Source organism: Balaenoptera musculus, chromosome 2 (genome assembly GCF_009873245.2).
Source record: "Balaenoptera musculus isolate JJ_BM4_2016_0621 chromosome 2, mBalMus1.pri.v3, whole genome shotgun sequence".
Lineage (NCBI taxonomy): Eukaryota > Metazoa > Chordata > Mammalia > Artiodactyla > Balaenopteridae > Balaenoptera > Balaenoptera musculus.
Window position 1 is genome coordinate 147,816,088 of NC_045786.1, and position 23,499 is coordinate 147,839,586.

Genomic DNA, 23,499 nt, shown 5'->3' on the forward strand with positions numbered 1-23,499 from the left:
CCTATAAAAACTTTTCCCTGATAATTCTAGTTATTACTTTAAAATGTATATCTCAGAAATAACTAAATTTCAAAAAAAAAGAAAAAAAAAGAAAAACTTTTCCCTGAAAGCCATCAAGTAGTTTGGGGTTTTGAGCACGAGCTACCTGTTCTCCTTGCTTGACCCTGCAATAAACCTTTCTCTGCTCCAAACTCCGTGATGTTTTCATGTGTTTGGCCTCATTGTGTGTTGGACATGTTAACTTGGATTTGGCAACAAAGTCTGCTCTGGATCCCTTTGCTGGTCGCCCAAACTGGCAACTGAAAAGAAAAAGCACAACTTAATAGTTGAGAGAAATGTTTTATTCGGGAACTTTACTGAGGACTATAGACCAGGAGACAGCCTCTCAGATAGCTGTGGAACTCTTCAAAAGAAGTAAGGGAAGAGCCAGGATATAAAGGTGTTTTGCTTAAAAGAAAAAAGAAAAACAAATGTAGTCAAACGTCAAGATTACTTCTAATCACAAAAAACAGACATCTCAGGTTAATGATTTTAGTGACTTTCTATGTATGGGAAGATGCAAGAGCCTGGGCTCATTGAAATTATTCCTTTGATATGCATCTTAACTATCGAAGGCCAGTATCTTGTTTTGCTCCATCCTGAATTTCTCTCAGGGTGCACGGTCGGGGGCAGCTGCAGTGGTGAATAGCTTGATGGCAAGTAATATTTGTTGTTTACTGAAATGGCAGACACCATTCTTTGTCCACGTGATCATTCCAATAATGTCCTTTATAAGTGGTGGATCCAATCCAGAACCACACATTTATTTTTTTTATTTGGCTGCATTGGGTCTTAGTTGCGGCACGTGGGACCTTTTCATTGCAGTGTGTGGGCTCCAGAGCACGCGGGCTCAGTAGTTGTGGCACGAGGGCTTAGTTGCCCTGTGGCATGTGGGATCTTAGTTCCCCAACCAGGAATCAAACTGTCCCTTGCATTGGAAGGCAGATTCTTAACGACTGGACCACCAGGGAAGTCCCCAGAACCACACATTGGATTTAGTTGCTAAATCTCTGTAGTGTCTTCAATTGGGAAAAGCCCTCAGTCTTTCCTGGCCTTCCTTGACCTTGATATTTTTGAAGATTTCAGGATAGTTTCTTTATAGAATGTCCTTAATTTGAGTTTCTCTGGTATTTCCTCATGATTAGGTTGTATAACCTGAATCTAATCATAAGGAAATATCAGACATAGACTCACCACAGCCCCATCCCAGCTCTGCTTGTACCCCTGCCCCCTTCACCTGCGAGGATGGGGTGGGGGTCCCAGAACAGGAGGTGTGGTGGGCAACCTGCTTATGAGTCTGCCTTGAACCTTAGTTGTGCGTGCTCAGCGGCACATGGGACTAGGGCAGGCTGCTCCCCTGCCCTTCAGGTACCCAGTGTCATTGGGAAGATGTGACCACGTGCGGTGTACAGAGAGTAAGGCAGCACCTCAGCACACAAGCTACAGGTTGAGGTGCCATGAGTGCCCTGGGAGTGTTACCCGAAAACTGGGTTCGCCTCTCGGTAGGTGTCGGATCAAAACACACAACCAAGCCAAAGCACAGGAGAAGGAAGGGTTTATTACTTGCAGCAAGTAAGAACACCAGGGAATCTTTCCCAAAGCAGTGTCTCCTAAAACAGCAAAATTGGGGAAATTTCAAGCTAAGGGTACATGCATATTCATGAAAAGGCTTGGGTGGTCGACAGAGTCCGAGCTTTAGTTGAAGTCAGGAGGGTCAGAAAAGGTCAACATCATTCCTTAGGTTCCAGTTGATCTGGTGGTTGAGCACTTCAGGCTAATCTTTACTACTGAAACAGCACTGGGAGTCTTTACAACTGATATGTTATCTTTGCTATTGTTACTTTTCTTGCCTGATAACAGTCATTTGTTTCTGCATTAAAAAAAATTTTTTTTAATTGAAGTATACTTGATTTACAATGTTGTTAGTTTCAGGTGTACAGCAAAGTGATTCAGTTTCATATCTATCCATCTCTATCTCTATCTATCATCTATCTATCTAACATCTATCTATCTATCTATCTCTTCCTTTTCAGATGCTTTTCCATTGTAGGTTATTAAATGTTTCTGCATTCTTTTGTTTCCTTAAGATTATTAATTACTGAGACCTGCTCAAGGGCAGGCATAGTGGTCAGGCTTAGATCACAACATGGCTTAGGCCAAAAATGGCTTCTCTTATGTCAAAAAAGCCATGCCTGGTTCTTTCTCCAGGGACCCCCTACCCTATCTGGTTACAGGAAGACAGGGGCAAGAGGACAGACTCCACGTGTTTTCTCACCCATTAGATATCTATGGAGCCCCTACTATGTGCCAGCTCTGTGTAATGAACAGAGCAGACACAACCCCTCCCTGCCCTCATGGAGTTAAAATTCCAGTGGGCGGGGGCCAGGGAAGACAGACAGAGAAGTATGTCAGGCTTTCCTGAAGAAGGGGAGAGTTGGTCAATCATTTATTGAGAGCACCCTATGACCGAGGCTCTTTGCTAGCTCACTGCTTGGTGACAAGGCCTGCTATTGCCAGGATGGCCAGAGCGGGGCTGGGGATGGGATGGGGCAGGTCTTTGGAAGGGCAGGGCCAGGTGTAGGAACCTAGCTCCCTGAAAAGGTGCCGTAGTAGGCAGTGTGGAAGGAAAGGCCAGGGCTCTGACTCTGCTACCTGCCCTCCTACCTGAGTGCCATCCCCTCCATCTTAGGCACCTGGCTGGACAGTACTCAGAGGATTCCTGTCAGCCTCCAGACTTGCCCTGCATGAAGCAGCTTGTGGCCTTTGTGTATCATCTCAACTCGGCCAACTCGGACCTGGAGTGCTGTGCCCAACTTGTCCAGAGCCAGCTCCAGTGCCAGCTGTAACACCAGATCCACAGCTAGAGATGGCTCTGGCACCAGATCCAGCTGTAGACATATAGCCAGAGCCAACTCTAGAGCTAGAACAAGCTCCAGTACCAGCTCTAGAGCTAGAGTCAGCTCCAATGTCAGCTCCAAAGCTAGAGTCTGCACCAGCTCCAGGACAAGCATCGGCCCTAGCACCAGTCCTAGTTCTAGCTCCAGAGCTAAAAACAGCTGTGGCACCTACTCCAACACCAGCTCTAGAGCTAGAGCCAGTGCCAGCTCCAGAGCAAGAGCTAGATGCGTTATCAGCTCTAGCACCTGCCGCCAACTGAGAGCCATATTGAGTGTCAGCTCCAGAGCTAGAGCATCTCCTGCATCAGAGCCAGAGCCAGAACCAGCTCTAGGACTAGAGCCAGATCCAGAGCTAGAGCCAGTACCAGCACTAGCTCTAGCACAAGGTCCAGACACAGAGCCAGTGATAGAGCCATTGGCATGTCCAGAGCCAGTGCCAGCTCCAGCCCCAGCTCTAATAACAAAGCCAGAGCTAGGGCCAGCTATAGGGCCAGAGCTAGTTCAGAGGTACAGCCAATTCCTGGACCAGCTCTCACACCAGTTGCAGGGCCACATCCAGCTGTAGCTCCAGCTCCAGCACCAGTGCCAATTACAGATGTAGAGCCAGTGCTAGCTGCCAGCTCTAACACCAGAGCCAAAGCTAGAACCAGCTCTAAGGTTTCCATTAGCTAGTTGAGGATATTTAAGACAGTTGATTTAAAGCCTTTGTTTAGAAAGTCCAACGTTTGAGCATCCTCAGGGATGGTTTCTGTCCATTTTTTCCCCTTTGAATGGACCATAGTACTGTTTCTTTGTATGATTTTTTTGTTGTTGTTGAAAACTGAACATTTGAATATTATAATATGGTAACTCTGGAAATCAGTTTCTCTCCCTTTTCCAGAGTTTACTGTTTTTGATTATTGAAAACTGCAGTCATCTGTTCGTTTGATAACTTTCCCAAACTATTTTTGTAAAGACTGTCATCCTTGTCATGTGTGTTCATTTGAAGTCTCTGTTCAACTAGTATTTTCACAGAGATTTCCTTGAATACCAGGAGCTAAAAACAAACAAACACCCCATCTCTTCCAGTCTTTACAGACTGGCTCTTTTCCGGCCACTCCCTTAGCACTTAGCCAGTCAGTTTAAAACTCTGCCTTAGCCTTATTTCCTGCTTGAACCAAGCCCAGTGACCTGCCAGAGGTGAAAGCTTAGGGTCCTCTCAGGTCTTTTCCAAACATGCATACTGTCCTAGCCATGCATGTGGCTTTCTAAATTCCATAGTACACAGGGTCACTTTAGAATACCCCAATTTCCCAAAGAGACTCCCCAGTATTTTGGACTTTAATGTAGGGCACAGCTAATTTGCATTTTTAAGGTCCCTCAGGCTGCTTTGTGGAGGATGTGGGGTGTTGGGAGAAGCAGCAGGGAGACCAGGGACGAGGCTGCCACAGTTGTCCGGGTGGACTTGGTGGTGGCCTCGGGGGAGGGCAGAGGTGGACTTCAGATATATTTTGGAAGCAGAACCCATGGGATGTAGTGATGGATTGGATATGGGGAAGGAGGTCTGGAGGGTCTCAGGTCTCTAGCCTGAGCTCAGGGTGGACAGTGGAAGTGTCATTCCCTGAGATGGGCAAGATCAATGCAGCAGGTGGGGGCAGGTCAGAGGCTGAGGAATTCTGTTTTGAACTTGAGATTCCTAAGCAAGTCATTTCAGGTCCTGGAGCTCAGACTCTTCAACTGGGGTAAAAAGGAAAGAAAAGGAAGCATCTTCCTCGCAGGGTTCTTAAGAGAATGTGGCAGGAGCTGGGCTTCCCTTAAGCATGCAAGCTCTGCCCAAATCTCTCCGCCAGTTCAAGACTGAGACTTGCCTTTGTTTCCCCCTTCACCCCCTTGTGTGGGCTGGCAGTTCTGGGCCTGGGGTCAGGGTCTGATAGCATGTTAGGTAAAAGTCTCTGCCCTGTCTTTGGACTTTCCCAGGGAAACCTTCCCCAGAGGCATCTGACCCTCAGAACCCTTAACTACTTACAGATGGGCAAATCCACTGGCCAGTTGTCCAGCCTCACCCTGCCAGAGGCTTGAGGACAGTGTTCCCCAGCACATGTCCCCTGCCTGATGCCTGTCCACACTTTACCCTACTTCCTGGGAGGACAGTCTCCGCAGATCCCCAGTCCAGGCCTCCCTTTCAGCTGGCTTGTTCTCCAGGTACCAGTTCTCCTGACAACTCCGTGTCTCCAGGGGTTCCTTCCTGGCCCAGGGTTTAGCCCAGGGCCACCCAACATTCTGACATCTAGATAGGATGTCAGAAGGAAATAGCACTGACAAGACAATGTTTCTGGAAAGGCAGTCTTTACAGAGGGCAGCTGGCATTGCTCTTCTCTGGCTTCCTGGGAGACTGTCCTGGATGCAGAACACAGAGCACAGCTCCCTGTGGGCTGTGGCAGAACAGAGACTAGTTTGTTATGCTCCACCCCAAAATGACTGGGGTGGTACACAAGTTGATACAGTAGGTAAGCGGACACTTGGAGATAACAAAAGGTTGTTTTTCTGCCCTGCCCCATGGCTCCAGGACTCCTCAGAAGAGTGATGAGAGGGATATAAGGATAACATTTCTATGTATCATCCACGTGGGTCTGTGTAGATTCCTGGGCGGCATTTGCCTGGCTTATTTTAAAACACTTAAAATAAACATTTTGGTCCTTGTCATACACTGAGGACACATAACCTGACTTCTCCTCATGCAGGTTTGTATCGATTCATCTAAAACTCTCAAGTAGCCACCATCTCTGCGATGAATGATGGATAAGGGTACAGTCTGCCTCTAAGAACGGCTTTCTCTTGGCAGAGTTTCTGCAAGGGAGGACGCTGAGTATTTAAGTATTAAGAACAGAAACAGCACTGGGAACATGTTTGAGGCAGAGGAAATAGCAAGTGCAAAGACTCTGAGTCAGGAACAAACTCGGTCTCTATAATAATCTGCTAGCAGCAGCACTTGTGAAAAAGGCTTAGGAGTTGAAGGAGCTTGTGAGGATGAAGCAAGTCAGTGAGGCAATGCTATCACCAAAAAGGCTGAGGGGAGCTTCAGCTATATTGATGAAAGTACAGAAATTAAACCAGAGAGGGAGTCTTTCCACACCCGAACCCCACAATTTAAAACATGCCCAAGGGATGGGAGTCAGGGGGATCCTGAGGGAGATACGTTTCCCCTTGGCCTAAGGAAGAGCTTTCCTCAGAGGGGTCTGAGGATGGATGGCCCCCAATGCTAGAGGTGTCTGAACAGAGGCCAGAAGAGCACTTGGCAGGATATGGTTGGGAGATTCAAGTATGGGAAGGCTCCTGAAGCAGATGCCGACCTTGACGGTCCCTTTCAGCCACATGAGAAGGGCTGCCAAGGGCCTTCCCGATGCTGACATCCTGTAGGTCCCTAAGGAGGCTTCACCGGAGACTGGACACACCATCAGACCTGGTCAGGTGCCCACCCCAGAGTTCTCTCAGCTCAGCACCTGGATGCACTGCTTTAGCACCTGTATGGGGCAGAGCTGAGAATAGGCTTGAGGCCTCCATGCCAGCCATGCCATGGAGGGAGGGGGTTAGACATGTTACCCAGGGCAACATCTCCCCAAGTCTGGAGCTCCACCCCGCATCTGGGATCATTTTCAGTGGTATCAACAGGCATTAAATAACCAGGTCTTACAGAGAGAGAAAAGCACTTCCTTTGCGGTTCCCATTCCATTTCCCCAAATCTATTAAGAAGATTATCAGTTGGGTGTTAGTATGTCTAACTCCTCTGTAACATCCCTAACCTCCTTTTGTACAGAGAGCAAGCCTCAGGTGTAGTCTTTGCAGGTGCAGTACAGAGCTGCCATTTCATAACACTATTTGTATTAATTTTTACAGTTACTTTCTATTTATATCAAGTGTAAACTTTCCTTTAAAAATGCATTTAGGGGGCTTCTCTGGTGGCGCAGTGGTTAAGAATCTGCCTGCCAATGCAGGGGACATGGGCTCGAGCCCTGGTCTGGGAAGATCCCACATGCGACAGAGCAACTAAGCCCGTGAGCCACAACTACTGAAGCCCGCGTACCTAGAGCCTGTGCTCCACAACAAGAGAAGCCACCGCAATGAGAAGTCCGCGCACCGCAACGAAGAGCAGCCCCCGCTCACCACAACTAGAGAAAGCCCGCGCACAGCAACGAAGACCCAACGCAGCCAAAAATAAATAAATAAATAAATAAATTTATATTAAAAAAATTCATTTAAGAAATGAATTAACTTAAAAATATTACGGGATTTATTTTCATCTGGGTTAAGAAAAGCAGAAGGGCCCTCGAGGTTAGTGGCTGAGGGACAACTGGCCATGGGGAAGTGGGAGATGCCAGTGAAGTGAAGAACCAACGGGCAGAAGGTTCCAGCACAGTCGAGAGTGCTGCTCTCACCCCCCAGGCTTTCAAAGACAAGCCTAGAGAGTCAATTAAAAAGATTATCTTAGGGACTTCCTTGGCAGTCCAGTGGTTAAGACTCCATGCTTTCACTGCAGGGGGCACAGGTTTGATCCCTGGTTGGGGAACTAAGATCCCACATCCTGCACGGATCCTGGATCCTGCATCCCGCATGGCACGGCCAAAAAAAAAAAAAAAAGATGGGCTTCCCTGGTGGCGCAGTGGTTGAGAATCTGCCTGCCAATGCAGGGGACACGGGTTCGCGCCCTGGTCTGGGAAGATCCCACATGCCGCAGAGCAACTAGGTCCGTGAGCCACAACTACTGAGCCTGCGCATCTGGAGCCTGTGCTCCGCAACAAGAGAGGCCGCGATAGTGAGAGGCCCGCGCACCGCGATGAAGAGTGGCCCCCGCTTGCCGCAACTAGAGAAAGCCCTAGCACAGAAACGAAGACCCAACATAGCAATCAATCAATCAATCAATAAAAAAAAAAAAAAAAAGATCATCTTATGGTGAAGAAGAAAGAAAAAAGGGGAAAGCTGCAAGTTTAAAAACATGTTTATCTTTTAAAAAAAGTTATAAAATTTAAATAGTTGATTAAAGTTAAAAATCTACAGTTGCAAAACTGATATATTCTAAAAGATTTCTGGATCTCTTGACTCCAAGTCCAATACACTCTCCATTTTGACCCTTCATTTCTTATAGATCCCACACTGTCAGGTTTTCTTTAGAAAACACGATCCGAGGTTACACGTCAGTAATCAGCACTTCAGGCGCACGAAGCTCTGGCTGCGGCAGCAGGAGGCACCCTGGCAGGGTGGGCGTCCTGTGCGGGGCCACACGCGGGCCGAGCCCACTGCTGCTGGTGTTCCCCACACCGGACCTGTGAGGCAAGCCTGGAGCTCCTTCCCTGCCCCATCAGCCCTCCTGGTCTCTCCTGGGGACTCGACCTCCTGGGCTCGGCTCTCCTGCCGGTGGTCAGCCTTGGCTTCATTCCACTTTGATTCTGGTCAGCTCCCACCTTCCTTCTCCACAGAGTTTCAGAACCAAGGAGTGAAACTACAAGAGACCACCACCACGTGGAGATCAGGCTGCCCTGGCTGTGATAGATCCCCTGCCCTCCCTGCCATCCCCACTCTCCATTTTGAGGGGCCTCTGGCCCCGGCTGGGCCCAGCCTTGGCATTCTTTCCCCTCCTCAGGCCATCCTGCGGGCGCAGGTACCTTCTCAAGGCTGCGCCGATGGCCCACGCTGATGAACGTCATGCCCAGCTGCTGGCCGATGCGGCAGAGCTCGCTCTCCACCTCCTCGGTCAGGGCACTGGTGGCTTCATCGAGCACTGAGGACGGAACCCAGGGGGAAGAGATGGAGTCCTGCCCCACACCCACCTCTGCTGCTCCTCCAACCCACACCCACCTTCGCTGGGACCTGGTGGGAGGCTGAAAGCTGTTCTGGCTTACAGGGGCCCTGCCTTAGGGAGAGCAGGGGCCAGAGGAGCGGAGGGCTAGGCGCCATCCGGGAAGCCTTCTGCCAGCTGCAGGACAAAACCCCTCAGCTTCCTATCCTATCCCTAATCCACCAGCCACTGCCTAGGACCACTCAATCCAGGGAATCCTAGTCCCCCCAAGGATGTCAGTCCTTAGAAAAGTTCACACCTCCGCCAGGCACAGCAGAGGGATGCCCATTCACTGATGGCAGAGCCTGACGACCATAACATCAGAAGCCCTCTCAAGGCTGGTTCCAGCTGCTGCACTGGCACAAAGGTTAAGAACTGGCAGTTTAACATATACCTGAGGATGCCAAGCACTGCTGCCTCATGGGCAGAGCCCTGCCATCCTCCTCTGCAGGGACAGAGATGCCTGGCCAGGCACAGGTGTGCTCTCCTACCCATACCAATGCCTCTCCAGGTGCACACGAACACACGCTGCTATACCTGTGAGCGCACACGTTACCTGGCTAGCATGTGTACCTACAGGGTGAACCTCACCTGCGTACTTCGGCTGCAGGTAGAAGAGCCGGGCAAAGGAGAGCCTCTGCATCTCTCCTGGGGACAGAACATCATACCTGAGAAAGGGGAACGAGAGAGGCCCACTGGAGGAAGGAGGTTATAGCTTGGCTTTTGCACAGAATGGTCTGGGCAGGAAGAGTCTCTCACCGCAGACAGGCTGCCCCAGGACGGACGGACGTCACCCCCCTTTCCACCACAGCCCCGCTGCCCACACAAGGCGAGGCCAAAATTCTGCACCACGGACATGAACCAGGTCCCCAGCAGCCCAGCAAACTCCTAGAATTTGGGGTCAGAAGTCACTTCATCCCTTGCCCAGGCCTCTGGGACCCACTGTCTTTGGGGGAGCTGGCTCTGGAGCACCCCAACCTCCTTCTTACCAGTTCCAATCGACCTGCTGGTCCAGACCCTCTGTCCTTGCCACCAAGCTGGACTGTAACACACCCAGAGGGAACGATGTCCATGAAAGGGCCCATCCCTGCTTCCTGCCATCCTGAGGACCTCCTCAGTCCCACCGCACACACCCGAGACAGAGCGACCCCTGGTCGCGTACCACGGTGGGGCTGGGGGAGCAGTCTGCCCCAGGCAGAGAGGAGCAGTCCGTCAGCCACACTGTTTAGACCTGCTGGAACGTGGTGACCAGAAAAAGCAGGCTGATGTAGTCTTATTATTGTTTTAAAATTTGCTAGAGAGTGGACGCTGCCTGTTGCCACTACCTGGCCAACAGCTCCCACTGCCGATTTATACGCCCATCGCCCTGCCCCAGGCTCAGACTTCCAGTCCTGGGACAGGGACGGTAGGGCCAGCTCCGCTGGGCCAGCACCTGCGGTCAGTGCCACCGGGTGGGCTTGGACCTCAGGGTCCCTGCCCTCACTCACCAGGCCTGCCAACTCCAGGAACCTCATGATCCTCTCATCATCAGCAGCACCTGCAAAACACAGACGCCTTCTTCAAGAAGTCAGCTCCTCTGGGTAGCCAGAGTAGATGGGGCACATCATGGCCGGGGGCCCCAGAATGTGGGCCAAGGCTCTGAAGCGACAGGTTACAGCACCTAATAAACAAGGGAAGGACCCAGTGAAGGAAGTAATCCTTTTCTTTCCTCCAGTGGTGTCTCTCCTCCGGAGGGGGAGACGGAACGAGATGAGGTCAGGGTACAGACCCCAGAATAGTAAACAGTCAAAGGAGGAGGTGGAGGGGACCCCACCTGAAACCAGCAGCCTGGCTGGGGCCTCCCCCAAAAGGTACAGGTGAGGCCACAGTCAGGCAGAGAAGAGACGGTGGGATGGGAGGATGTGTCCTGAAGAGGCTCAGCTCACCTGAGTCCGGGTAGATCTCCTTCAAGGGATATATCACCTGATAAAAGAAAAACCACATGGGCCTAGGGCAAGGGCCCAGGAGAGGTGGGGCTGCACACAGCTACTCTCCCTCAGAAACAGCCCCAGGAACTGCCAGAGGCCAGGCTCCTCTCCACCCGAGGAGAGCAAGGAGCGTCCTGGCTGAGGGTCCGGTGGAAGAGGCGGGGCTGGCAGACAGCAGGGCAGGGCCCCCAGAATCCAAGCCGGTGTTCAACAAACACATGTGATATTTGGCTTATGGCCTCCACAGGTTAACCTGCCCCCAGAAGTTGCTCTGAGTACATGGTCTAATCCATAGAAGTGAATAAAAAGTCCTTAGAGCCAGGGAGTTCCTGGGCATGGTTCATTTTAGACCCAACCTGCTGTCCCATAGCTCTCCAGGGCTGAGACCTGTCACACCACCAGGGTCCAGGTTGGGGGGAAGGGGTGGGAAGAGTGGGCCCCGGCTAACCTGCTCCCGAAGGGTCCCATCAGTGAAGAATGGCTTTTGTGGCAGGAAGAGCACCCCGTGGGGTCCAAAGTCTGTCAGCATCTGCACTGAGCCTACAGAAAACACCATTTTAAGATCTCCCAGAAAGGTAATTGCCCCTCACTCGACTTTCCCAACAAGAGGCTTGATTCTTACACACATACCCCCCACAGGCCAAGGCTGGCTCAGAGCAGGGAAGGCTGGTTCTCACCCCATGTGCTTGCCCAGAGGCCACCCAGAACCCGGAGCAAGGAGGTCTTGCCGGTGCCCGTGTTGCCTGTGATAAGCAAGCTCTGTCCCTCAGAGATCTTCAGGCTCAGATCTTTGATTAAGGGTTTGTTAGAGGAGGGGGCGGAGATGCAGACCCGCTCAAGGAGAAAAGCTGTATCTGTTCGCTCTGTTGCTGGCCATCCCGGGGCCCTAGGGTGCAAGAAGGGAAGAGATGTTGGGAAGATAAGCGGTGTCAGTATTGCTGGGGGCAGGGGGGTAGTTCTTTCTCCTTGGGGGCATCACCTCTGGACTGGAGGGTTGCCATGGGCTGAACTGTGGCCTCAAAAATCATATGCTGAAGTCCCAACGCCTAGTACCTCAGAAGGTAACTGCATTTGGAGACAGGGTCTTTAAAGAGGTGATTACCTTAAAATGAGGCCTTTAGGGTAGGGCCCCAATCCAGTATGACTGGTGTCCTTTTAAGAAGAGGGAGAGACACCAGGGGTGCACAAGCATAGAGAAAAGGCCATGTAAGGACACTGAGAAAGTGGCCATCTGCAAGCCAAGGAGCAAGGCCTCAGGAGAAATCAACCCTGCTGACACCTTGATCTTGGACTTCTAACCTGTAGAACTATGAGAAAATAAACTTTGTTCTTTAAGCTACCCAGTTTATGGTACTCTGTCACGGCAGCCCTAGCAAACTGATAAGAGATGGATTGGGTACCTGCTCTGGGGCAGGCTGAGCAAAGTCCTGCCCATGACTGATCTTAATCAGTCTTATCAGCCATGAACCACAGCTATTATCTCCATTGGGCAGATGAGGAAGCTGAGTCAGGTGGCTGAGTAACCTGCTCAGGGGCACAGAGCTGCATCTGTCCAATTCTAATGTTGGTGGCATTACATGCATTTTCATGGCATCACCGTGTGACTGATGGTAAGAATGGGAGCGGAAATACTAACACAGTTTTGGAGTTTCTGGCTCTCCACGGATGCCCATCTCCCCCACAGAAGAGCATCTCCAGTTCCCTACAGTCCCTGCACCACCAGCCCCGCCCCACATCTGGGCTCAGAGCTGCATGAAGCTTTAATTCTGAACAGAGGCAACAGTTAAGGCATTAGCTCCTAAGAAGACAGTTGAGTGTAGACCCTGAAATTCAGCCTGTTTCCATTTTTGAAAGCTTACTCTGTGGCCTCTGTCCAAGCACTTTCTATGAACTATGATATCTAATCCCCACAACAACCCTAAGACGAAGGTTCCAGTAACGTCTTCTTTATAGAGACGAAGAAACTGAGACACAAAACAGTTAAGTAGTTTGCTCAAGAAAAGTGAGGACATGAACAAATCCTTGATGCACAGAAAGGTCAGAAACATCACGGAGCCTGCAAAGATACCGGAACAAAGACACCTCTGGGCCTGAGTGGGGACAAAGAATAGACCTGCCCCAAGGAAGGGGACTCGCGGCAGGGCTCAGCGAGAGGAGGAGGGAATAAAGGAAGAGGAGGGATACAATCCAGATTTTTGTTGTGTTAACTCAGGCCCAGGCAGATTGTACTTTGTTTCCATCAGCTGGGGGATGGTGTAAATAAACACAGATGCCAGAACAGCAACATTGACGGTGAACATTTACAACGTGCCTGGCATAAGACAGAGCTTTCCTCATTTGCTCTGCCTAACTCTGCTGCCCGGCTGGGAATGGGCTGGGCCCCAGGGCGGTTCCAGTGCCTGCATTCTCCACCACCGAGCTGCACCGCCAGCCCAGCGCTCACCTGGCCAAGTCCCACTCACTCTCGTCCAGGATCTCCCCATCCTGCGACTTCAGGGTCATGTCCAGCAGGGTCTCCTGAAGCTCCCCGATCCTGGGCGAGAAGTGAAAACCTGAGGAGGGTCTGGGCGCCCCGGTGAAGGCGTTACTCCTTTTTCTCTCTCATGCCCACTAGTATATGGTGAGCTTTTCTGCTCCTTTTTTCACTCTCCTACTTCTCCCTGAGGTACACGCTTTGCTCAGGACCCAGAGGGGCCAGACGCAGCCTCACCTGTGGGCGTGCCTAGAGGGGCCGGACGCAGCCTCACCTGTGTGTGTAGCCTGCCACATCGGAGAGCGTGGTGGAGAGATCGATGAGCCGGGTGAAGCAGCTGATGAGGTACATGCACACAAAGGCGTTCTGGACAGGACAGAGGGCAGTGAGCGCGGGCCTTGACTCCAAGGCCCTGGGTGCTGGGCCAAAGGGCAGGGGGGATGGCATGAGGGGGTCCCCAGAAGGGATTCTCACCTTGCTGACCAGGGTGCTGAGCTCTGTGGGGCTCAGGTCTCCGTAGACGCCGCTGAAAATGGGGATTGAGATCACGACGTAACTCAGGATGCTGCCCAGATAGTCAAACATGTTGACGCCAACTGCGGAAGACAGAAAGACCTAGGGTGAGAGACCTGGGAAGCAATCCTGCGCTCCAAGGGGAACGGGAAGCCAAGCAGGGTCAAGCTATTCCGGGGATCCTCACTCTCCTGAGGTCACTCATGGCAAAGGCAAGCTGATCAGCGCAGAGAGGGAGGAGGGAGTTGTGGGGAGGGAAGGAGACTACCCCCCCGCCATGCTTCCTGCCTCCCGGGGCTCCCTGCACCTACTGTACAGCCAGAGCTCCTTGGACATCAGCTCCCTCTGGGTCTGAAGGAGTCTCTGCAGCCTGCGGTCTGTCCTCATGTGCTCCACATGCCCAGCTCTGATGAGAAAGGCCGGGATGTCCACGGCGCCTGGAGAGCCTGAGCCCGCCTCCTCACACTCCCCTTTAGGGACCAAGCCCACCCAAGTGATCTTCCCCTCAGACCCTTTCGGCCACTAGCAGCCAGCCATTGCTTCATTCATTCAACATGGTATTGTCTGCGGAAAGACCATGAACTCTAGACTGGGCAGACCGGATTCAAATCCTGGCTCTGGCCAGTTACTAGCTGGGTAACACTGACAGGTTATTAAGCCTCTGAGTCTCAGTTTGCTCATCTATAAAATAGAGCTTATAATACCTACGTAATAGGCTAGAGTGAGAATTTCTGAATTTAAAGCGCCAAGCACATGAGGGGCTCCCAATAAAAAAGAGCTGCTATTATTAAACAAATATACACGCAGCAGTCACTAGGCGGCAGGCTTGGTGTTAGTTAGCCAGCGAAACAGTTTTGGACAAAAGAGCCCCCGTCCTCGAGGAGCTCCCAGTTCAGGGGGGCAGGCAGACGCGCTGCATTCTTCACCTGGAACATGGAAAGTGTTACGTAAGCCGTGTGTCTTCAGGGCTATGGAAGCAAATAGGCGTGACCCCTAAGGGAGTCTGGAAAAGCGCCCAGGAGGAGGTGACTTGGAGCTTCAAGGATGGGCAGAAATTCTCCAGGCAGAAAGGTGGGGGAAGGACAGAAGAAACGTTTCAGACTTTGCATGAAGAAGGACAGAGAGGCTGCAGGAAAACACATTCGGAGCTCCAAGAATCAACCTGCTTTTCCCAGGGCCCAAAACTTCATGAGCAGTGACTGCAGAATCCAAAAAAAACCTAGCGCAGGCCCAGCCCTACCTGGCCCCCACGACCAGCCCCACTCATAGATCCCTGGTACCCTTGGTGCCCCCAAGTGGTGGCAGCTACAAACTACAGCAGAGACGGACAGAAGAGCAAAGTCCCAGGGCTATTAGATCCAGGTGATCCAAGGAGTAACTTCTACTCCTTAAACACAAACCTCTGGGCCCTTACTGTCAATCCAAATACTGAATCCAGAGTCCTCATAGGAGGCAGAGTGCAGGGACCTACCCTGGCCCCGGGGGAAGGAACGGGATTTCACAATGCTGCTGTCAGGAGACCACTTTGCTCCACTAGGACAGTGTCTGTGGGGAGCAGGTCTTCTGACCTGAGAGGCTCCATTCCCTCCCATGCTACAGAGACAAAGGATCAGCCTTGGACGTCAGGCACTGGCAGAAAGCCATTTTACAGACAGAAAAGCAGAGGCAGAGGCAATGCCTTACAGTCATCAGTAAGATGATGAAGCATTCACTCATTTCATTCTTAGAACAAATTTAGGCCCCACGCTAGGTCACGAAAAGGAAGAACCAGTTTCAGAAGCAAATCCATGGACCTAAGGATGAGGCAGACGAGGACGGTGAGAGATAAGGGGAGAGGGTCACAGCCAAGTGTGAGGACGCCTGGCCCCTGGCCTTGGTGATGGTGGGAGGGTTGTTTCCTTCTCCACCATCTCCACTATCAGCTCTGACAAGGCAGAAGGGGAACTATCCCCACTAGACTCACCTGAAAAAAGCAGCAGCCTCAGCATTCACCCGGATCTGCATGTGCTTGAACCTGGGAAGACCAAAGGCAAATGTGTGCTGACAGTGGGCAGGACTGGCCCGTCTCCTTTCAGAGTCCTGGATCAAGAAGACCTCCAGGCAAAGAGGAGCCTGGCTCCGCTCCAAGACTGTGGCTGCCTCAGCCCAACCTCTCCCTGGACTGTCACAGGGTGGGAAATTCCAGGCCTGGGAGGGATGGCAGGAGACCTGCAGACAGGGCAGCCACTTGCCTCTCTCCAAAGAGGACAGGTGCATGCCGCCACAGCTCCTCTTCTCCCCAGGGCCGGGTCTGAAGGAGGAGGCCAAGAAGCACAGAGTAGGGGCTGGACCCATCGGCTGACCAGAATAAGGGAGGTTGGAACAGAAGCATGTGAGGAGGCCAAGGGATGATGATGATGATGATGATGATGGCCAACCAGTCACCGTTCTCAGTGCTTCTCATGTATGATCTCATTAATCCTCCTTACAATTCTGTCAGTACCATCCCCATTGTAGAGATGGGAAAACTGAAGTTTAGAGAGGTTCAAGACCCCGCCCGAGACCATATGGCTAGCGGCTGGCCTAACTGGGATTTAAACTTAGGCAGCCTTTCTCCAGATACCATTCCTTAACCACTATGCCTGGCCCAGAAACCTCAAGCAAGGGAGACACACCTGAAATCCCCCTCCAGCTTCTCCTGCTGCACCAGCTTTGCCACAATGGGACCCATCAACATTTTGTTCACCACGGTTCCCAGAATGAAATACCCAAAGATGCTCACAGGCCCGAGCCAGCCGGTGCTGAAAGGCAGAGAGAGGGAGGGTGTGGGGAGCGACATATCCCCACAGGCCTCTGCTCTGACTCCTGCCGCCTTTTGGGCAGCCCGTCCCATCTCAGAGCCCTGTGCGGCTTCTGCTCCTGTGCGGGGGCATCTGGTGCCTTGACACTGACACACCACAGGGCCACAGGGAGGGCAGGGGCCCAAGCATGCAAGACAGGAAGACTTCCTGGGGTGCGGGTGGGAGGGAGGGAAGACCAGCCTCTCGTGGACGCTGACCAGGGAGAGCTGACTCCCGCCCAATGTGTGAGTGAGGGACTCTGGGGAATCACCAGGCAGGGGAGGAGGAAGGGTGCTGGCAGGAAGAGAGCCTTCACCTCTGGAAGCACTGATAGGTGTAGTAGACGAGGGTGAAGGGGGAGATGATCAGCTTGCTGGCCATGCTGCTGAGCTGCCGGCAGAACCGCTCCACGTCCTGGCTGATGCGCTGGTCCCTGGAGCCAATGACACGAAGTGACTAGGCCCGGGGAGCTGGGCTGGAGGGTTGAGAGAGCTAAGACAGTTCCAGGTTACCTCTTATTCTGACCTTGCCTTTCAGTGCTGTCAGCAATGACCCCGTGGGAAGATGGACCCAGACAAGGGCTGGTTTCCTAGAGGCAACGAGACCCTAAGGACTTTCGAACAGGGTTCTGAAGAGTTGCTTCCTATGGTACCTCAGTCTACCCCTCAGAAAAAATGGCAACTGAAAGGTCCAGCACACAAGGGTCCTGAGCCAGCTCTGAGCAGAGCCAAAGAAAAACCCGAGGGTAGAGGATCCGAGTTACCGGATGATCAGGAAAGCTACCTCATTTACCTCACTCCTCCCGACCTGTCTCTCACGAGCCTGAGCCTGCCCCCATGTGAGCTGTGTGGCTGTGGAAGTGCTGTATAGGTTGAGTCACAGAGAAGAGGCCTAGAAGAGAAGCTTAAGAAGCAGCAGCAGCCTCCCAAGAGTCTTTGCTGCAAAGCTCCGCTTGAGCTGAGGAGAGGTTACCTCAGGCAACAAAGTGCTTGGGACGGTGCGGAGCGGGGAGGGAATGAGGGTGAAGAGAGACCCCATATGTCCCATCCCACCACCAAGGCCACAACGACTCCTACTCCCAGTGAGACGTGAGCTTTGGCAAGTCACTTGCATTCTCTGGGCTTCAGTTTCCTCACCTGTAAGGGAACCTGGGGCTTAGTGAACCTAAGAGAGGTGATAGAATGGTGACTGGAATCCCAGACTGAGTCCTAGACAGCAGTAGTTTTTTACTGCTGAAAACTGGAGCGCTGCTTTTCTAGCTATTTCTAGCAAGGACAGTGTCTTCAGAGGGTGCCTTATTTGGAAGCCCAGGATATGAAGTGGACAAAAGGCAGCTGCTCTTGGCCTCTTCCTTTTAGCTCCCTGTCCTCAGCCCTGCAGCCTCTCCGGGGTCCTCTGCAGGGCACCCTTCCCCCTCGGCTCTGGGCAGCAACATTTGCAGATAACTGTGGATGACCTCACGGGGTCTGCCGCTGGGGCTCTCCAGGGCTGTGTCAGCCCAGGTGGACAAACCACGCAGAGGGTGGCAAGGACTGAGAGGGGGCGCCTACGGGTTATCGATGTCATCCCGCAGCACGTTGAGGGTGTAGTACACGCGGCCCCGGAAGTAGAGGCGGTGGAGGTGCTCGGTGAGGTCCTTCCTCCAGCTCACATACAGCAGGTTGCAGGTGAACTGGTCAAAGCTCTTCAGCTGTGCAGCGGGGGAGACAAGGGGAAGGGAGAGATGCAAGTCTCTTTCTAACAAGTCTCAGCTCCAAGCTCAGGCTGGCGGAAAGCCTCTGCTGACCAGTCCCAGCCCATTCGGCTGTCCACTCAGCACTTGAGCCTATTAGAGCGTCAAGTCATGGGATTCATCCCTTCCTCATTCACTCATGTGTTTATTGACTGCACCAAATATTGAAGGGCTTACCAAAGGCAAGGCCCTCTAGCCTCCTCTACAGTGTACTGTCTTACATCTCCAGAGCACATGAGCTTCTGGAGATTGGGAACAATATCTTCTATTCCACTTATGTCTTACTTTTCTGTCCCCCAAAACTTGGAACAGGGTCTGAATACATAGGTGCTTACTGACCGAAGACCCATCAAAAGTGCCAAAGTGTGATGAGAAGTGGCTTCCCCAACAAAACAGGTAGTGCAGCCTGACAGAGAGCATTAGGCTGGAGTCCAAAAGGAGCCCTGACTCTCATCATTCCGTCTATGGAGCCCCTGTATGCTAAGCACGAGGGAAGTAGCAATGAGCTCACAGGCTAGTGAGGACACAGACAATCACAAGGGTGTAAGAGTTGTTAGAGCAGAGCTGAACTCAAAGGATCAGTAGTCGAAGGGGCAGAGTTTGGTGGAGGAAACATGAAGGAAAAGTTGAGGAGGACTTGAAGGAGGTGACAGCGGAGGAATCGTGAAAAGTGAGCAGGTGTTAAGCAAGTGAACAAGGGGTGGGGGAAGGAGGCCATTTTGCAAGAAAGCAGCAGGTGCAAAGGCTGGGAGATGTGACAAGTGCCAGGCTCAGGCACAGCCTCAGCCCCGCCAGAGGACAGCAGTAGCTCTGGCTGCTGAGCCCAGTTTTCAAGTGCGCTGAGCTCCCTGAAGCAAGAGTTCTGGGAATGGAAGGGACAAGGATCATTTCCACCAAATGCTAGATTAAACCAGAATCCTGTGGCCAAGCCCTAGGAGCTTGAAACACTCTGGGAATTGGTCCCATGTGGGCCAACAGCAAGATCAATGCCCTGCCTAGAGTTTTGACCCCAGGTTCCCAGAAGAGGGAGGGAACACACACCCACAGCTTGGTTCCTGCTTCCTGGTGGCTAAGTCCCACTGGGCACTGGAGAGGCATCACACTAGGCTGGCGAGGAAGAGAGACACAGGGAGAAGACCTTACCATGGAGTTGAGGACGATGAGCACAACAGCCAGGAACGTCAGGGTCTTAAATCCATTTAAATCTTTGTTTCCTAGGACCCCAAAGTACTGACTGGGAATCAAGCCAACCCGGTAGATCACCAGTTGTTCTGAGGGGAAGGAGAGGAGTCAGGAATCAGTGATGAGGGGTGAGAAAAGACAGAGGGAGGCTTCCTCTTGAGTCCTTGCCTCATCAACACCCCACGGAAGGAAAAGGGCCTCAAACCAGGGCTGCCCTCCCCCCACTGGCCTGGGCTCATTCACTCACCCAGTAGGGCCACACACAAAAGGGTCAGGAACATCAAGGCATTCTGTGATGACCAAGAGGGAAACAAAACCTTCTGTATCTGCAGGAACCGCTGGAAAAATTGCAGATCTAACCTGGGCCTGAAGAAGAGAAGCAGGAGAAGCAGAGAGAGTCCTAAAAGGACAACAGAGCCTTAGAGAGCAGTTACCAAGCTTATCTACAGCTGTTGGTGGGCAGGGCGCAGGCCATGCAGAAAGAACAGTTTACAAATGCTGAAGATGGTAGGGGGGAAACAGACCAGGGGATAAAAAGGAATTTAAGTTGATAAATGCTATGAAAGGTTATTTACCAAAAACCTATAGCTAAATTAATAAAGAAACTTTAGCCACATCCTCTTTTTTGGTCACAAACAAGACAAGGAAACCCACTACATCAAGGATTTTAAGATCCTGGCTAAAGCAATAAAGAAAAAAAAGAAATGAGGTAAAAGGAATGAAAGAAGAGATTAAATTGTCATTATTTTCAGATGATGTGATCATTTACATAGGAAACACAGCAAAGCAATAGACAAAATGTTAGCGGGACTTCCCTGGTGGTCCAGTGGCTAAGACTCCATGCTCCCAATGCTGGGGGCCTTGGTTCGATCCCTGGTCGGGGAACTAGATCCCACAGGCATGCTGCAACTAAAGATCCCGCACACCGCAACTAAAGGTCCCGCACGCCGCAATAAAGATCCCGCACGCAGCAATGAAGAGCCTGCATGCCGCAACTAAGACCCAGCACACCAAAATAAATATTTTTTAAAAAATAGACAAAATGTGAGAAATAAAAGGAGTACAGCAATGTTGCTAGATACAGGGTTAACACACGAGTATCAATAACCAACAATAACCAACTAGCAAATACAAAGAAAATAAGATGTCATTTACAGAAGTAAGAAAAGTACAGAAAAACCATAAAATATCCAGGAATTAACTTTAAAAAAGAATGTATAAGACATTTTGGAGGAAAAACCGAAAGCTCTATTATAGGATGTGAAAGAAGACTTAAATAGAAAGACTTCATTTCTAATAGAAGTCTGTAACTGCAATGCAATACCAGTCAAAACCAGGAGTTCTTTAAGGAACTGTATATGGAAATATAAAGGTCCATGAATAGGTTAGGAAAACTGTGAGGAACAGGAAAGGAGGAGGAAGAAACCCACCTAAACCATCAGGTTATTAAGACATATCATATTACAGGGTTGGAGTAATAACAAAGTGTGGTATGAATACAGGAACAAAAAGACCATGGAACAGAAAGACCAAAAAGAAAAAATTCACCTATGTTTACGTGGGCACGTAATAGAGATTATATCACAAGAAAGGGCATATTAAACACACATTATATGCCAAACCCATACTACGTGCCCAGTACTGTTCTACACATTTTATGTGTATTAATTCATTTAATAATCACAACCATAAAGATGAGGAACTGAGGGTAAAAAGGTTAAGTAAGTTGCCTTGTCACCCACCTGATAATTGGCAGCCTTAGGGTTTGAACACAGGCAGCCTGGCTCTGTGCTCTTAACTATGCTATACAGTTTCTCTAATTTTTTTTTAAAAATTTATTTATTTACTTATTTTTGGCTGTGTTGGGTCTTCGTTTCTGTGCGAGGGCTTTCTCTAGTTGTGGCAAGCGGGGGCTACTCTTCATCGCGGTGCGCGGGCCTCTCACTATCGCGGCCTCTCTTGTTGCGGAGCACAGGCTCCAGACGCGCAGGCTCAGTAGTTGTGGCTCACGGGCCCAGTTGCTCCGTGGCATGTGGGATCTTCCCAGACCAGGACTCGAACCCGTGTCCCCTGCATTGGCAGGCAGACTCTCAACCACTGCGCCACCAGGGAAGCCCTCTAATTTTTAATTATTAATTAATTTGTCATTAATTGAAGAAGGTAGAGGAAAATTTAGGTCATTACCTCAAACCATGTATAAAAATAAACTTTAAAAACTCCAAATGGATTAAAAATCTAAATGTGAAAAGTAACATTACTTAGTTAATAGAATGTAGAAATATCTTAATGAAAATATAATGGAAGGTATTTCTCAAATAAGACCCCCAAACCACAAACTATAAAGCAGAAAAACTAACAGATTTAACTTAGAATTAAGTATTTTTGTTCAACATAGTGCCACAGATTAAAAGACTTGGAGAAGTTACTTGCAGAGTGGAAAATAACCAAGGTAATAAAATCTAGTCCATAGAAGGAATGACTGCATCAGGAAGACAGCAAATTCATAGAAAGTGGGAAAAGGATATAAATAAGGGGAAACCCAAATGCTTCATAGAAGAAAATTAACACAATGGGACACCACCTTACACTAATCAGGTCGATAAACATTAGAAAACCAAACAATACCAAACAATACCAAACATTGGGCGGGGGGATGGGGCGTCGGTGGTTAAGGAGAAACAGGAACCTTTAGGCAATGCTGTCGAGAAGTTGGGTTTGACCATTCCAGAGAACAAATTTAGCAGAATTAAGTGACCTAGCATCCTACCCTGGGATGGATACTCCAAAGAAGATCACCCATATCCACAAAGGAGGCAAGTGGTGCTTAAAAACTGGAAGCAATCTAAGTGTCCGTCACTAGGGTAATGTATAAGTAAACTGGGGTCTAATGCACTTAGGTAGCACCATGCAGCACTCAGAAGTGAAAACTAGATTATTATAGAATGGATGATCTCAAAAACACCACGTTGAGTAAAAAGTTAAAAAAAAAAAAAATCACAGTATGTTATGAGGGCGGAAGGTGCTCCTTCCCCACACAGCCCCGAGTAGGACGCCCCGAGGCCCGGTCCTCCTCCCCAGCCGCCGTACTCACCGGGCGCCAGCCCGGGGCGCGGGCCCCCGGACCGCCATGACCCGGGATCCGACCGACGCGAGAGCCCGGTAGCCCCCGGGTCCGCTCAGGGTAGAGTCCGAAGAACTCGCGGCCGCCGAAGAGGGGCGGGGGGCGGGGGGCGGGGCCCCGGCACCCGGCTACCACAGAGATGGGCGGATAGAGAGGAAGGCGCAGGGAGACGCAGCCGCTCCCGGAAGCGACCGACTTCTCGAAAAGAACCACAGTGCTGAGTCTGTTGACCCGGCGCCTAGAGCGCCCCCTCCTGGATATGGGAAGTTTCCCCTTTGGCAAGAAGTAGCCGAGAATGTGACTGAAGTATTTTAAACTCTGAATATAGATGTTTCATACATTCTCCCAAAGAAGCCAGAGTGATCTTTTAACAACATGTCAGGCTTCCAATTTCAGTTAGAATAAAATTCAAACGTTTCCATGGCGCAAGTGATCCGGCCCTCTCCCCTTGGTCTTCATTGAACAGGCCACTCTATTTTGGCCTCACGGTCTTTGCCTGGATCAGTCTTCTCCCTAGCCTAGAGCTTTCAGTGGCTGGCTCATTCTCATCATTAGTTCAAATGTCAGCTGCTCACCCTACCTAGGCTATGCTGTCCTTGCCCCATCATTCACTGTTGCATTATACTTTTATTTTCTTCATAATATTTATCACTGTCTGAAATCATCTTGTTTCCTTGCTTATTGTTTGTCTTCCTTTATAAGAATAAATTTCATTGAGCAGGGACTCTGTCTTGCTCATTGTTGTATTCCCAGCATCAAATGCTGCTAGTACATAGTAAGTGCTTAATAAATATGTTAAATGTTGAATGAATGAAATGCTTATCAAGTGGCTGATCACAAGCAGCATGATCTCACAGGGCCCTAAATTTGAACCTGGATGTACCTTCCCACCTTCTTTCAATCCTTATTAAGTGTCAGCTATATTCCAAACACTCAACAAGATACAT

General features: G+C 50.6%; 1 protein-coding gene across 10 annotated transcripts; it reads right to left on the reverse strand.

The window, feature by feature from the left end:
* Positions 1-260: 260 nt before the first annotated feature.
* Positions 261-22,657, reverse strand: ABCD4 (ATP binding cassette subfamily D member 4). 10 transcript variants are annotated; one of them, XM_036843836.1, is made up of 19 exons: positions 22,523-22,657; positions 19,679-19,797; positions 19,393-19,520; positions 18,068-18,207; positions 16,834-16,950; positions 16,353-16,478; positions 15,662-15,712; positions 14,010-14,104; positions 13,660-13,781; positions 13,460-13,551; positions 13,156-13,245; positions 11,390-11,598; positions 11,161-11,252; positions 10,671-10,707; positions 10,233-10,282; positions 9,735-9,787; positions 9,337-9,413; positions 8,573-8,688; positions 261-447 (listed from the first exon to the last, which is right to left on the reverse strand). In XM_036843836.1, the coding sequence occupies exons 1-19, from the start codon at positions 22,558-22,560 to the stop codon at positions 406-408; spliced, it is 1,794 nt and encodes a 597-aa protein (XP_036699731.1). In that variant the 5' UTR covers positions 22,561-22,657; the 3' UTR covers positions 261-405. The 10 variants fall into 10 exon arrangements, with proteins under 10 accessions (XP_036699731.1, XP_036699730.1, XP_036699733.1 ...); XM_036843835.1 differs by lacking the exon at positions 261-447 and adding an exon at positions 7,925-8,409; XM_036843838.1 differs by lacking the exon at positions 261-447 and adding an exon at positions 7,926-8,409 and having other exon boundaries at positions 19,679-20,110; positions 22,523-22,646.
* Between the last annotated feature and the right edge of the window lie 842 nt (positions 22,658-23,499).